We start from the raw sequence: 16,278 nt of genomic DNA on the forward strand, positions 1-16,278 counted from the left end.
GGGCCCATAATTTTTTTGACACCCCCCTCCCCCTGCACGCCACTGCTACGGTTCGAAAAAGGCTAAGAAGCTGGCGGGAGCGGCAAAAGCATCCTTTAAGGAACACCCTCCCGATCTGGCTTGATCCCGCCCCCTTCGTGACGCTACTGGATAGTGTTCTCAGCCATTGGTCGACCTTGCCTGGTTCACAGCGCCCAGGCAAGGTCGACCAATGGCTGAGAACACTGTCCGGTGGCATCACGAAGGGGGCGGGATCGAGCTAGATCGGGAGGGTGTTCCTTAAAGGATGCTTTTTCCGCTCCCGCCAGCTTCTTAGCCTTTTTCGAACTGTAGCAGTGGCGTGCAGGGGGAGGGGGGGGTGTCAAAAAAATGATGGGCCCTGGGTGTGGAAGGGTGTTCTTTAAAGGACGCTTTTGCCGTTCCTGCCAGCTTCTTAGCCTTTTTCTTGGCCGCGGGGGTGGACCAGCAGCCACGCTGAAGTGCAGGCTCCAGGAGGTTCTGGACCTGGCCGGCTATGCACCCCCGCGGTCTGCCCCGCCCTTGGTACGTTCTACTGCTAGATCAGTCAACAGTGGAGGACAGTTTATACAGAGATTTTTCCCACAAAGGGCTCACAGACATCAAGTGGAGAGGCTTCACACAAGTTTCACAACACAGACTGTACTATACTCAAGGCTGTACCGCCTGGATTAAAAATTCACTTCTGGTGGTGCAGTTTCAAGATGTCCAAATACAAAAAAATACATGTATCTTTAAGAGCTAATTAATTCAAGTCTTCCAAAAAACAGACTGTTCCAAACTGTACTTTCTAAACATTTGTGTCTATCCTTATATAAAATTAGAAAGCAGCTCTCAGGAAATTTGAAAAACTCCAGGTACATAACTGAGTCCTTTTATACCTTTGATCAAAAAAAAAGGTCTTAGTCGCTAAGACATTGCTCATAACATTTTCAAACGTGAAGGCATTTTGCGCTGTGAACTCAGGCTGGCTGAGAGGACTTCAAGGTTTCTCCGATGTTAAGACCGAATCAAATGCAGCCGACAGGGCTTTGCAGATAGCTTGTGCTTGTTCCTCCATTACAAAAGAAAAAAAGTATTTATTTAGATACTATGCACAGCATCATCCTCATTTATACATGGTGAAATTACTGTAGCTAAAGGTATGAATACAATTTACACTTTTTCCATTGCACTACTATGAGTTTAGACTTTAAAGGTGGCTTTGCTTCCAGGCCTTAAGAAGGAAGTTAGCATCCTTAAGCATATTAGTTCCATAGAGGATGTAGATTTTTTTTGTATGAAAAGCATCTTTTTACTGGGGATCTAAGGTTCAGGCTGCACCCAGCCTAAGAGCTTGACAGAACCTACCCTTACTGCAGAGTTGTTGGAAGAGGCAGATGAGGTGGGCAATTGCCTGGGATGCCTGGATTTGGGGGCACCAAAATGCCTTGACTGAGGAACAACACCAGCACACTTACTAAGAGAGAGGCTGATGATGTTTGGCCTCCAAGAGGTAGTTGTGGCCAGGACCAGGCCACTGCTGGGCTGGAACTGCTGCTCTGAGCAGGGCCACGTGTTCATCCCCCTGCGTTCAGCAATCAGTGGGAGCTCATCTTCTATGAGGACCCCTACCCCTATACAACCCAGGGAGCCAATTAGCCTAGCAACAGGCTTGCCTGACTGTATGCTACACAGTATATGTTTAGCTTAATCTGAAGCCTCCATTCTGATCTGTGAAACAGAGACACTACATCAGCCTTGTGATGCACAAGATCAAAAGCAAGGAAGTGCCAGCCCATCAATTTTGAAAATGCCTATTACCCTGGCTCAGACATTATATATGCGTCTGAATTATGGACTTCTGCCACTCAGGTAACACAAACAGGCTGCAGGGAAATGGTATCGGACACTACAGAAATAAAGAAATGAGCTGGTGGAGACATGGGATAAGAATAAGAAGCAAACGGATGGTGCAATTATGAGAGTTAAGATTGTAGAGGGCAGAGGATGGAAAACAAAAAAATAACCTGCAAAGGTAGGAGAAAAAAATGGAGGGGGAAGCTACAGGGATCTAAGAAGAAATGCAAGCCAATAAGAGAATGAGAGAGGCACAGCTTGAATCCCTGCTGGTGGCAGCAACATGTGGGAACTGACTATTGCTCTGGGCTTGCAGAAAGTGGAGAAATAGAGTTTTGATGTTTAAGGAAAGTTTTAAACAAATGTACATCAACATTCCCATTATCCCCTGACCTGTTTATTTCCTCAAAAATAAAAAAATGGGTTTTAAAGTAACTTTCAGCAAAACAAGGTTTTAGCTAACCACCTTACCAGACTATTACACTGGTACACCCAGAGGCTACATTCTTCATGATTTGCATCTGTTGTCTTCAAAGCCAACAAACTTTTTCCTGCCACCAGCCCATCATCATAACAAACCATTCGGACAATTAAATACAGAGCATGCCTGTGCAAAACGTCCTGTGTAAGTTAGAAATATCACAGTTACCTGAAAATCCAATGCAAATCACATTTAATAATCCAGAAGGTTTTACCCTCCACGGTCCCATCAAAATAAAATCTGAGAGTCAATTTTAAAATTATATTGTAAAACAAAGCAGCTCTGCAATTTATGCATTATTGAGGATATTGTGTAGCTAACCTACTCTAGTAACCACTCATCATATATGTACTTTGGCGGGGGTTTTTTCTGCTCGAGGTATATTCAGTCTAATCGTCTACTACCAAACAGCTTGGAAGAGAGAAGCTGCCTAGTGGTTAGAGCAACAGGCAGAGAACCAGGAAAGCCAGGATCAAGTCTTACTGCCACCCCTTGTGATCTTGGGCAATTACAGATCTCCCTATTAAAGTCAGTGCATGCTAAATGCTGCCTAAGGGGCAGGTGGCATTTAGTGCATGCTGAGTATTGACTCACTCTTATTGTAAACCCATCCCTACAAAGTTACAAACAGCCATGTACTCAAAGACTTCATTACTTCTTTTTCGCTGTATGTCCAGCTCTTCTTTATTGTAAACCGCCTCAAACTACCTTGGCTTTGGTGGTATATAAACAATAAATTATTATTATTATTATTATAAGCCCTCTGGAGATAGGGAAATACCTACTATATCTGAATTGTAATATACTGTGAACTACTTAGAAAAGCATGAGCTAAATTCAAATTCCTCTCCCCCTTTCTGTCTTGGCTAAAGATACAACAGAATAGTCTCCCACATTATACTTCAACTATAGCTCTTCAATCTATGCTCTAATAAAATCTAATTATAAGGGCACACAGCATCATACTAGATTATATTATAATTTTGGTGAGGTCATGGCTTCTTTCAATGAAATGAGCCCTTGAAAGTGCAAGTGGAATCTTTCATGCACTATATGACTAAAAAAGGTCAGTCCAGTAACCTTTGCAGGGTGAACAACACTCAGTTTACCCTTACTCATTTCATTTACTTTATTGACTGATGTACAGTTTCCATATAATCCTACACTTAGGGCTCATTTTACTAAGCTGCGATAGCGTTTTTAGCGCATGCAGGATTTTAGCGTACACTAAACCCACGCTATGCTGCTAGAATTAACACCAGCTCAATGCTGGTGCTAAGCGCGCCCTAAAACCGCTATTGCAGCTTAGTAAAAGGAGCCCTTAGTTTTTTGCAGAAATTCAGATAGAAAGAAACTTTTACTTACGTACTGATCAGGTGTTGCTACCTTAATGCCGTATTTTGAAACGCCCATAATAAACTCCTCTTCTGGGGGCACAAAGGGCAACTTTCCATCTTGCTTTGAAATGAAAAAGAAAACACCCTTTGAAACTTCTGCCATAAAGAGAAAAGCATTTTAACAAAAGAAAGAAGACCTCCCTTTCTATCCATTGATGTGTGGCTATGTGCAATCTTTCTTTGAGATAGTTGGCATGAAGATGATATCTCCCAGCTCATTTTACTACTGAGCAACCAAGGTCCCTACAACCCATTCATTGCAAAAGCTGCATCCATAGACTGGTTTGACCCCAAACTTATGATAACTTGCAGAAGTACATCATCAAGAAGGATGCCTTTTCTCCTCCAACACCTCTCTCTTTCAACAAAGTACCTCATGAAAGACTTTTAAGGAAATTAGAAATTCATGGGATAGGAGGTATTGTTATATTGTGGATTAAGAACTGGTTAAAGATAGAAAACAGAGAGTGGTCAATATTCTCAATGAAGAAGGGTAAATAAGTGGGGTCCCCAGTGATCTGTGCTAAAACCGCTGCTGTGTAATATATTTATCAATGAGCTAGAAATAAGAATAACTAGCGAGATCATTAAATTTGTGAGAGACTAGTCATCAAAATGGCAGGTGATGTTTAATGTGAACAAGTACAAAGTGATGCATGTGGGAAAGAGGAACTCGATATAGGGTTCCACATTAGGAGTCACTGCCTGGGAAAAGGACCTAGGTGTCATCGTTGAGGATACCTTGAAACCACCACAGCAATCGCAATCCTCACTAAATCGGGTTCAAATATAGGATGGCAAAAGGGCTCTCAAAGCCATCTGCATCAATACACGAATCAGGTATGAATGTCTGGCTTTGGCTCATCTCATTGCCTCCTTATCAAATGTAGCTTGTCTGTTTACTTCTGTATTCCTTATTGTTTTTATCCAGAAATAAAGACTAATTGACAGCACAATTTCTTTTTACTTATCGTTTTAATGCAGTGTCTCTAGCATGCCCCGACTGGACCCGTTTCGCCCAAAAGGGCTTTCTCAAGGGTTCATAGAGGAGCTCTTTTACAGCATCCTTCCTCATTTGGGGCAGATTTACTCAGGGCATGCTAGAGACACTGCATTAAAACGATAAGTAAAAAGAAATTGTGCTGTCAATTAGTCTTTATTTCTGGATAAAAACAATAAGGAATACAGAAGTAAACAGACAAGCTACATTTGATAAGGAGGCAATGAGATGAGCCAAAGCCAGACATTCATACCTGATTTGTGTATTGATGCAGATGGCTTTGAGAGCCCTTTTGCCATCCTATAATTGAACCCGGTTAATGAGGATTGCGGTTGCTGTGGTGGTTTCCAGTTTGGCCTCACTTTCTCATCTTCTACATCTTTTTAGTGATACCTTGAAACCCTCAGCTCAGTGTGTCATGGCAGTTAAGAAAGCAAATAGAACATTAAGAATTATCAGGAAAGGAATGGAAAACAAAGCTGAGAATGTCATAATGCCTTTGTATCGCTCCATGATGCAGCCATACCTTGAATACTGTGTGCAATTCTGGTCACCGCATCTCAAAAAAGATATAGCAGAATTAGAAGAGATACAAGGAAAACAAAAATGATAAAAGGGATGGGATGACTTCCTTATAAGGAAAGGCTAAAGTAGCTAGAGCTCTTCAGCCTGGAAAAGCAACAGTTCAGGAGAAATATGATAGAGGTCTATAAAATACTGAGTGGACTGGACCGGGTAGATAGGATTCACTTGTTTCCAAAAATACTAGGACTAGGGGGGCATGAAATGAGGCTACTAAGTTGTAGATTTAAAACAAACTGGAGAAAATATTTCTTCACTCAATGTGTAATTAAATTCTGGAATTCGATGCCAGAGAATGTAGTAAAAGCAGTTAGCTTAATGGGGTTAAAAAGAAAAAAAGTTTGGATAACTTGCTAAAAGTAAAATCCATAAGCCATTATTAAGATGGACTTGGAGGAGTGATTGACATCACCAATGTGGATGACTGCACTTGAGTGAAGTTCTGACAGTAATCCTTTACTGTGATCCTAAGTTGCGTGAACATACTGTCAGAGGTGAGAAGATCACAAGGCGCACGTTGGAAAGTTATCGGTACAGTGAAGGCAAACTGGGTCTGAGACAGGTGAAATTTCAGACAATGGAGATTAATTTCACAGTGGTTAATTTCTTTAATTTTTGCTGAGTTGCATTTGAAAGACATATATTTTCTTTTTCTGCTAATGAATCTCTAGCACACCAAGAAGAACTGATGTGATTATGCAGACTCAGTCTATGCTACTTAAGGGAGGCTGAATGTACAGCATGGATTTTAGAGAATGCTATATATAAAATAAACCCTCCCCTACCTGATTCATTAAAGATAAGCTCTGTATAAATGATATACATATCCTTTGAAAGTTGAAGACAATTGAATTACATGAAGAAAGAAAACTTATGAGGGCCAATAACGTTCTGGTGTTTAAATCCCTATCGGTTTTACTCTTTGAGATCTTGCCAGGTACTTGCGACCTGGGTTGGCCACAGGATACTGGGATTGATGGACTTTTGGTCTGTCCCAGTATGGCAATTTTTATGCTCTCCCAGTAGACTTTTCTTCAAGCTGCTTGATCACACAATAAAAAAAAATCTCCCTTATCCTACATGTAGTCATCTTGAATTCTTCTCCCTCTTTCATGGTAGTGGAGCAGTGGTCAATGCTTGCAACCCCTCCACCTCCTCCTCTTCTCTGTCCATCTCTCTTCTTCCCTTCTCATTTCTATCCCCTTCCTACTGTCCTCCGACCTCTTTCTCTTTTCATGCCTTTTTCTCCTCCTCTATTTTCATGCCTCCTTATCAATCTCTTCTACCATTTCTCATTTCTCTCCTTTCCTACTCCCTCCCTGTTTTCTTTGTTCTTTTCCTCCTTCCTCCATTCTTTCCCTTCTTCTTCATTACCAATACACAGAGCCAACACTATGGCCATGAGGACTCATGAAGGGTGCTACCAATCCCCATAGCACTCCTACTCCCACCACATACTTCCACTTCAGTCCTGCCATACCTGTTCGGAGCCCACTCAGGATAGCCATGGCAATCAAGGACTCCCAACTTGACAAATTTAAAAAGCTTGTTCACTCTGAAGGCAGTTTGCTAAGTTGCACCCCTGGGTTAATACTCATGAAGTGAAGTTTTTGATTATATCAGATTTGACTTTGGTGGTGAATTGGAAACTCAAATCATAATAACTACCTCACTATTAGAGAATAACGCGGGGAAAAAATGTGTCCCCGCCAGCTGTTTCCGTCCCATCCCTGCATACCATCTGATCCCATCCGTACAAGCCTCGAATAGTTATGATTTTATACTGAACTTATTTTATTAAAGTATTAAAAGAAACAATATTCTGTACAATTGTCATTTTATAAATCACAGATAATACAGAGCAAGGATCAACAAAACCCCTGTCTCCCCTCTCCTCTCCTCCCTCTCACAAATACCCTCTCCACTATCGAGAAAACTGAAGTCAAATTACTACAGAATGCTACGTAGAAAAATCAAGCTAACAGAATCTCACACATGGCAGGAATAATGTTAGGGGAGTGCAACTAGGGTAACTACCCCCTGGTCAGAGAAAGCCCTAAGCCAGCTGGAAACTAAAGAAGCACAGCCTGGGCTTTGCAGTCCCCAGATGGTCCCTGCTCAGAAGAGCTTGCAATCTAACTTGGACAGACAGACATGAGATATAGGATCGGGGATGCAGAACGTAAGGTGAGAGGAGTTAGGAGTCAAAAGTACTCTCAAAGAGGTGGGCTTTTAACTGTAAGACCTGGACCACTTGATTCATTGCCTGTTCTCCTTCCAAGAACAATAGAGCTCTAATCAACCAGTCGTCCAGGCATTGATGCACTTGCAGTTCTGCCCTGCGGAGATCAGCTGCTACCACCATTACCTTGGTGAACATGCGGGGTGCTGTTGCCAGACTAAACAGGAGCACCAAGAACAATGTCTCTCCAGCACTTGGAATCTCAGGAACCTCCTGTGCTCCTGAAACATAGGAATGCATAGGTAGACTTACGTCAAGTCTACCGCTGTGATTACTAACCGCAATGTTTCCATGCGAAAGCATGGAACCTTCAGGGCCTCGTTAACGTGTGCAAGATCTAGGATGGATCTCCAATTTTCTGAGCCTTTCTTGGGCACTATGAAGTATATGGAGCATCTGCCCGAGCCCAATTCTTCTGGCAGCACTGGTTCTATGGCCTGAATTTCTGCAAATCTTTGTACTGTGCCTTCTCTGGGCACCCCACCAGGGAGTCCACAAACCAGTTAAGGATTGGGCGAACTCCAACTTGTACCCTCCCCGAATGATCTCCCAGTGGTCCAACAAGATCTGTGCCCAGACTGTGCACTAGCTGGATACATATTTCAAATCTGATATATTCTAATCCCCTTGGTTCAGCTTTTCTCTTTCCCTTCTCTCTCTTCCTCCCTTCAGCTCTTGCCGGTCCAGAAGCCCAAGCAACCTCCTATGTGTGATCACAGGTACATCAGCAGCCCCCCCTCACCCCCTCTTAAGTCAAGCAGCTCTCCTCCCTCCCTCCTTATCGCAGGTCCAACAGCCTCTCACCCTCATACCTTCCATCCCTTGCTCTCGATCGCCAGTGACAAAAAAAAAAACCCAACCCCTTCACGCCTCCCAGGGTGGGCCTACTAGCTTTCTGCACGCTGGGTTGCTTTGGAAACTTCTTGCCGCAGAGTCCCTCCTTCTGATGTAACTGGAGCAGCCCTGAATACAGGAAGCTTTTAGGCTGGTAGGCCCATCCCAGGAGGCGGGAAGGAGCTGACCCAGGAGAGTCGCAGGTTTTGGGGGGAGGTTTGCCGCCGGCAATTGAGATTTGAGAGGAAGGGAGGGTGGGGGGCTGTTGGACCCATGAGGAGGGCTGCTCTGGGAGGGGTGTGAAGGGAGACAACTCACAGCAGATCCTTTACTGCAGGAACAAGGCCATTCACCGCTCCATGGGATGGTGAATGGCCTTGTCCTAGAACCCACAGCAACCAGTCATTTTTTTCCCCACATTCCTGCAGGTTACCAGTGGCTACCCGGGGGTAACAGTAAGTGTCATTCTCTACTTAGTATCCTCTAGCTTTGACATAGGCTACTAAGGAGCTTAAGGTAGCAGCAGATCCATGTAAGGGGAGTGAAGTTAGCACTGAGCTTTCACTCTGTCTCCACCTGCTGGCAGGGTAATGTAACCTACTTGTCCGAATTAGAAATTAGTCAGGTAGAAATCAGGGAAAAGAAGTTAACAGATAAGTTTGTGTATGATGTATTTACTAAGGTGAAATCTAAATTAGTGCTTGCAAGAATTCTCTCTTGCGGCTTTTATTTAAAGCGTAGCCCAAACTATGTTTTTATGGTTTGGTATGAAAATTTTATTAAGTTAGTTTATATCACCTGTGCCACATCAATGTAGTTGATCAAGTCCAAGGGACCTTGGAGGCTTCTGGATTCTTCAATCTTCAGTTTTTCAATGGCGCCAACATACTTAACTTTGAATTCTGCATAGTTGTCAGAATTACTGTTGCTTTGCCCTGTAAATAAAGAAAGTTTAACTTTTCTTTTTTAAGATAATTTATCACCTCCACTTAAAGACATTTACTCAAGCACAATACCATCCAAACTGTAATATAGAAACATAGAAACATAGAAGATGACGGCAGAAAAGGGCTACAGCCCATCAAGTCTGCCCACTCTGCTTACCCACCCCCTGTCTATGCCCTAATGACCCAATTTCCTTATCTTGACCCTCGTAGGGATCCCACATGGGTATCCCATTTATTCTTAAAGTCTGGCACGCTGTCTGCCTCGATCACCTGCACTGGAAGCTTGTTCCAATGATCAACCACTCTCTCTGTGAAGAAATACTTTCTGGTGTTGCCATGAAATTTTCCGCCCCTGAGTTTGAGCGGGTGCCCTCTTGTGGCCGAGGGTCCCTTGAGAAAGAAAATATCATCTTCCACTTCGACACGTCCCGTGAGGTACTTAAATGTTTCGATCATGTCTCCCCTCTTCCTACGTTCCTCAAGAGTGTAGAGCTGCAATTTGTTCAGTCTCTCTTCGTACGAGAGACCCTTGAGCCCCGAGATCATCCTGGTGGCCGTCCGTTGAACCGATTCAATTCTGCGCACATCTTTACTGTAATGTGGCCTCCAGAATTGCACACAGTACTCCAGATGAGGTCTCACCATGGCCCTGTACAACGGCATTATGACTTCAGGCTTTCGGCTGACGAAACTTCTATTGATACAACCCAATATCTGCCTTGCCTTAGATGAAGCCTTCTCCACTTGATTGGCAGTTTTCATGTCTGCACTGATGATTACTCCTAAATCTCGTTCTGCTGAAGTCCTAGTTAAAGTTTCTCCGTTCAAGAAGTACGTCCTGCATGGATTTTCGCTTCCGAGGTGCATGACCTTACATTTCTTAGCATTGAAGCCTAGCTGCCAGGTTGAGGACCAACTTTCCAATGTAAGCAGGTCCTGCGCCATATAATTCTGTAAACTGCATTCACTTACTATATTACATAGTTTGGCGTCATCGGCGAATAGTGTTATTTTACCTTGAAGCCCTTGAGTCAGATCCCCTATGAATATGTTGAAAAGGAGTGGACCCAGGACCGAGCCCTGCGGCACTCCACTGGTCACCTCCGATGTTTTAGAGAGGGTACTATTAACCACCACCCTCTGAAGTCTGCCACTCAGCCAATCATTGACCCATGCAGTTAGTGTCTCTCCTAACCCCATCGATTCCATCTTGCTTAGCAGCCTGCGGTGTGGGACACTGTCAAAAGCTTTACTGAAGTCCAGGTACACGACGTCCAAAGACTCTCCCAAGTCCAACTTTCTTGTTACCCAGTCAAAGAAGCTGATGAGATTGGATTGGCAGGACCTACCCTTGGTGAATCCATGCTGACTGGGATCCCGAAGATTCCCTTCATTCAAGATCATGTCCAATTTGCTTTTAATTAGTGTTTCCATGAGTTTGCACACTATTGATGTGAGACTCACCGGTCTATAATTCGCAGCCTCTGCCCTGCAACCCTTTTTATGCAGAGGAACGACATTAGTTAATTTCCAGTCCAGGGGAACTTTCCCCTTACTTAGGGAGAGATTGAATAGCTCAGCTAACGGTTTCGCCAGGACATCGCTCAATTCTCTGAGCATTCTTGAGTGCAAATTGTCTGGTCCCATGGCTTTGTTCACCTTGAGTCTTGCCAGTTCACTGTAAACTTCACCTGGTGTGAACTCAAAATTCTGAAACGGGTCTTCTGTGCTTTGTGTTGCCTTCAACTGGGGACCGTGTCCCGGTGCCTCACAGGTGAAGACTGAGCAGAAGTATTCATTCAGTAGTTCGGCTTTATTGAAATCTGCTTCCACGTAACTTCCGTCCGGTCTTCTAAGGCGTACTATCCCGCCTGTGTTCCTTTTTCTGTCACTAATATACCTGAAGAAGGATTTGTCCCCCTTTTTAATGTTTTTTGCCAGAATTTCTTCCACTCGAAGTTTTGCCTCCCTAACTGCCATTTTGACCGCTGTAGACCTGGTCCTATATTCTACTTTTGCCTCTCTTTTCTCCGTGCGCTTGTAGGAGAAAAACGCTTTTTTCTTCTCCTTAATGAGGTGCGAGATCTCCGCGGTGAACCATTGGGGTTTAATGTTTCTTTGTCGTTTATTTACTGATTTTATGAAGCGGCTAGTTGCTTCATGTATGGTTGATTTCAGTGTTAACCACTTAGCTTCTACATCATCGGTCTCCGCTTGGTCCTGCAGCGTCTGATGGATGAAATCTCCCATGCGTGCGAAGTCTGTGCCCCGGAAATTGAGTACCTTTGTTTTCGTGTTTGATCTAGGGAAGCCTTTCCTAAGGTTGAACCATACTATATTGTGGTCGCTGGAGGCTAGCGTATCTCCTACTAAGACCTCTGAAACGCTTTCCCCGTTGGTGAGTACCAGGTCGAGGATCGCCTGGGCCCTAGTGGGCTCCGTTACCATTTGTTTGAGACGTGCTCCCTTTATGGAGGTTAAGAGCCTCCTGCTACCGCTGGTTGTCGCTGAAAATGAGTTCCAGTCTGCATCAGGCATATTGAAGTCCCCTAGCAGTACAGCTTCTCCTCGTAGAGTGATATTCTCTATGTCTTCAATTAATTCTGCGTCCATGTCTTCCAGTTGTCTTGGGGGTCTGTAAACCACACCTAGATACAGGCATTTTTCTCTGCCTCTTGCCAGGTTTACCCAGAGGGACTCCCCGGTGTACTTGACATCTGTGATCCTGGTGGTTTTGATGTCCTCTTTAATGTATAGAGCTACCCAAAGAAAGCTAGTCGTGTTACAGCAGCAGTTCTCTTCTGTTTATGCTGTTTAGTCCTATGGAAGAGGAATAGACCAGGGCATGAAATTTCAGCTCCAGCTGCATTAGCCAAAAAACCTTGCATTTGCCAAGGTAGAGCATTTGGTGGGTAGAGCATTTACTGTGACAGAATGTCAGAAATATGATTTTTCACTGATGGGCCTTATAAGCGCATGAGCAACATAGGCAGGAGGAACAGTAACAGAAAAATCCAAATTGGTTGAGATTGTTTGAGGATGTTTTCAGTGAGCACACTTTATTGTGATTAGGATTAGTTTATGTTTGGATTTCTTTGAAAGTACACCATGTTGCTGGCGAGAGATCCCACACCCCTCTTTTCAATGAAGTGTGGCAAAGATGTGTACTGTGATCAGTCAGACTCTGTGCCTGACATGTTTCCAACTAGAAACCCCAGGAGAGGCAGAGACAGGGCTAGGAAAGTTGTTCCCAAGCCCCGCAGAGCCCAGCAGCCTAGGTTCCAGGAGTACACTATGGAGGAATCCACTGAGAATGAGGTCCTATCTGATTATTCAGAAGCTGAGGACATGGTAACTCAGCTCAGTTCTGTTAGGTTTGCTCCTAAGCCTGTGAATATTAGGTTTAGACAGGATACTCCTCTTGTAAGAAAACCCTGCAGTTACCACAACATCCACAGGGGGAGCCTCAGAACAGCATAAGCACACTGAGAGCAGCTGCTTTCCCTTCAGAATCAGAGAGGCTAAGGAAGGGAAAAGGTCCTCTCTCCTGGGCTGAGCAGCCAGCCAGACCAGAGCAAGTGGATAGCCTGAAGCTGATGGAAATGGAGAATGTAGCTCCTTGCCAGGAAGCTGAGGCCACACCGCAAGTAGAATAAATGGAGTAACATACAGGGACTGAGAGCTGTTTCAATGAGGGAGAAGTTTGTCAAGACCTCGGGTGGGAATATTTGAATATTGCATGATATTGAAAGACAAACTTGACAACTCTCCTGCCCCAGCTCAGGAGTAGAGCTGAGGGCCTCCTGAATTTTTCATTTGTGTTTTGTGAAAGTAAGGCAATGAGGAATAATTCACTGTAGTGTTTGGACTCTGCTATCTTTTGGAGAAAGGTCCAGTTCTAGGGCCAGAATAAGGCCTAGGCCCAGCGGAGGCCTAGCAGCAGAAAGCTGTGTTGCATTTGCTGAGGCACCAGGACTTTGGTAATCCTGATTTGCTGTACAGGATTTGTGACCCAAGTTTTTTTTTTTTGTTTATCGTTTGCCATTCTGATTTTGTTTTGTGGAACAAAGAACCCTGGATATAATTTAACTAATTACCTGGTTTCCTCTTGACTGGTTTATCTGATACTTGGCCTGTGGGGACTGTTTCCAGTTTGATCAGCACGCCAGCGCAATTTACCTGTGGTCCACCCAGGGAGCTATTTGCTTAGTCCAGGGCTCGGTGGCCGCAGTACTCAAGGTCCCTGCATTGTCTTTCCTCTAAACAGAAGTGACTATGAAGGGCTGCACTGGGAAATGTAAATACTATGGTCAGAGCACTTTACTGCCACCAGTGCCTCATTACTGCTGCCACAACTGCAGGCCTATTGTTGCTCTTGCTACAGCCTCTAAGGAAAGTAGAGATATTACATTACATTACATTAGGGATTTCTATTCCGCCATTACCTTGCAGTTCAAGGCGGATTACAAAAGAATTATCCAAGATGTATTACAACAAGAACTTACAAAAAAAAAAAAAATTGGTCATTTTCAAAAAGAGTAAGAAATGGGTAAGGTTATTTGTTTGGGGTAGTTGGCTTTAATGAGAGGTGGAGTTTGAGACTTGCAGTATTATTTTTTTTTTCAGAGTTTTCTTGAAGAGTATGGTCTTTAGGGATGCTATCAGTAGATTGGCGATTTGGTTGTCTAGTTTGGCTGCTTGAGTGGCCAGGAGGCCATCATATAGTTTTTTCCGTTTGACCTCCTTAATTGGGGGGTATGAGAATGGGGTGTGAGTTTTCTTATGTCTGGTTGTGATGTTGTGGATGAGGCGGTTATTCAGGTAGTTTGGACTGTCTCCGTATAAAGTCTTAAATAGTAGGCAGTAGAATTTAAATTGTATTCTTGCTGGGATCGGAAGCCAGTGTGATTGGAGATATGCTTCTGTAATGTGATCATGTTTCTTTAATGAGTAGATGAGTCTTAGTGCTGTGTTTTGGATAGTTTGTAGTTGTTTTGTTATGGTTGTAGGGCATGGGAGGTAGAGGATATTACAGTAGTCAAGTAGGCCTAGTATTAAGGACTGAACTATGAGCTGGAATTGAGTTTTCTCGAAGAATTTCCGAACTTGTCTTAAGTTTTTCATGACTAAGAATGACTTTTGTATTGTTTTATTGCTTTGCGGTTGCATGGTGCAGCATAGTTATTCCTAGCAGTTTTAGGGTGGTTTGTATGGGGTATTTGATTGCGTTGATTTCAATGTTGGTTATGGTTGGTATTTTGTTGTTTTCTAGGAGGATGACTGAATGGCAGAGGTAGGTGAGGGAGAGAGTAAATTGAAGCACTAGAAAGTGGAAAGATGAGCCTTGAAATTGATATGACATGTATCTCAGGCTACATGTTTGTCAGTTGTGATACATATCCCCATTCCAACATGTTAGTCCACGCCTACAACTTACCTGAGCTTTTGGTAGAGTCTGTATCTAAGCTAGCCACAGTGCTGGATCTGGAAAGCCCACCGAGGCTCGAATCTATGGACTGTTCATGAGAGGAATCAAAAATAAAAATATAGAAAACTCATCAAGCAATCTACTCAAATCCAAATACTCTCTAGTCTAAACCTTCTCCATCTGGGTACTAAGCAGCAAATCCTTCTTTCTATCAAATAAAGGCTCTAAAAGATTCAGGAAAGTAAAGTAAAGCTACCGTCAAAAGTGAGCATCCAGATAAAAAGATAGGTACCTTCTAAAACCTGTACATATAACCAGGAACTAGACAAGCACCTGCAAACTTAGCTTGGGGATCTCACAACTGCCTGGATTTCCAGGATATGCATAATGTATATACAGGACATCAATCTACACACTGGAAGCAAGTATATGCAAATTTAGCAAGATATCCCAAAAATGCAATTTGCTGTGGGGTCCCTAGGACAGGTTTGGGAAGCCTTGAACTAGAAAATAGGAACTGAATATCAGAGACTATACCTGCAGAAGAGTACTACTACTATTTATTATTTCTATAGCGCTGAAAGGTGTACGCAGCACTGTACATTTTAACTGCCCAAGTCCAGTCCTCAAGATCTACTGGCAGGCCAGGTTTTCAGGATATCCACAATGAATATGCATGAGAGAGATTGCCTGCACTGCCTTCTTGGTATGCAAATCTCTCATATAAGAACATAAGAATTGCCCTGATGGGTCAGACCAGTGGTCCATCGTGCCCAGCAGTCCGCTCACGCAGCGGCCCTTAGGTCAAAGACCAGTGCCCTAACTGAGACTAGCCCTGCCTGCGTATGTTCTGGTTCAGCAGGAACATGTCTAACTTTGTCTTGAATCCCTTGAGGGTGTTTTCCCCTATAATAGACTCCAGAAGAACGTTCCAGTTTTCTACCACTCTCAGGGTAAAGAAGAACTTCCTTACGTTTATACGGAATCTATCCCCTTTTAACTTAAGAGTGCCCTCTCATTCTCTCTACCTTGGAGAGGGTGAACAACCTGTCTTTATCTACTAAGTCTATTCCCTTCATTATCTTGAATGTTTCGATCATGTCCCCTCTCAGTCTCCTCTTTTCAAGGGAGAAGAGGCCCAGTTTCTCTAATCTCTCACTGTACAGCAACTCCTCCAGCCCCTTAACCATTTTAGTCACTCTTCTCTGAAAACCTGAATCTGGCCCGACAGTAGATCTCGAGAGCCGGACTTGGGCAGCCCTGCAATAGACAGTCCATAAAGAGCTTACAATCTAATTTAGATAGGCCATTTCAGGGTTGGGGAGGTTATAGTGAGTATACCCACCAAATCTGGCATAGTAACCATTAAACTGAGAGAAAATCAAGGTTTTCTTACTCCTCACTTTCTAGTGATGAAAGCCAAAATCACTGCTTTTTAGCTTTATCTGATCTACATCTTAATTTTCTAATCTAATCAAATCTACAATTTGTGAGTTGCTCTATGCCTAAA

The 16,278-nt window shown here is 43.5% G+C and overlaps 1 protein-coding gene across 3 annotated transcripts in view; it reads right to left on the reverse strand.

Annotated features, from left to right (window-relative positions):
• Positions 1 to 348: 348 nt before the first annotated feature.
• Positions 349 to 16,278, reverse strand: part of ITGB1BP1 (integrin subunit beta 1 binding protein 1) — a 42,083-nt gene continuing 26,153 nt past the window's right edge. For 2 of the 3 annotated variants that reach the window (XM_033936968.1, XM_033936967.1), the window contains exons 3-7: positions 14,778 to 14,856; positions 9,192 to 9,328; positions 3,704 to 3,796; positions 2,329 to 2,478; positions 349 to 1,072 (exon numbers count right to left, since the gene is read on the reverse strand). In XM_033936968.1, coding sequence (XP_033792859.1) covers positions 1,001 to 1,072; positions 2,329 to 2,478; positions 3,704 to 3,796; positions 9,192 to 9,328; positions 14,778 to 14,856 — 531 coding nt within the window. In that variant the 3' untranslated portion in view covers positions 349 to 1,000. The remainder of the gene's footprint in view (positions 1,073 to 2,328; positions 2,479 to 3,703; positions 3,797 to 9,191; positions 9,329 to 14,777; positions 14,857 to 16,278) is intronic. The other variant, XM_033936969.1, reaches the window with a different exon arrangement.

The sequence above is a fragment of the Geotrypetes seraphini genome, chromosome 3 (assembly GCF_902459505.1).
Source record: "Geotrypetes seraphini chromosome 3, aGeoSer1.1, whole genome shotgun sequence".
Lineage (NCBI taxonomy): Eukaryota > Metazoa > Chordata > Amphibia > Gymnophiona > Dermophiidae > Geotrypetes > Geotrypetes seraphini.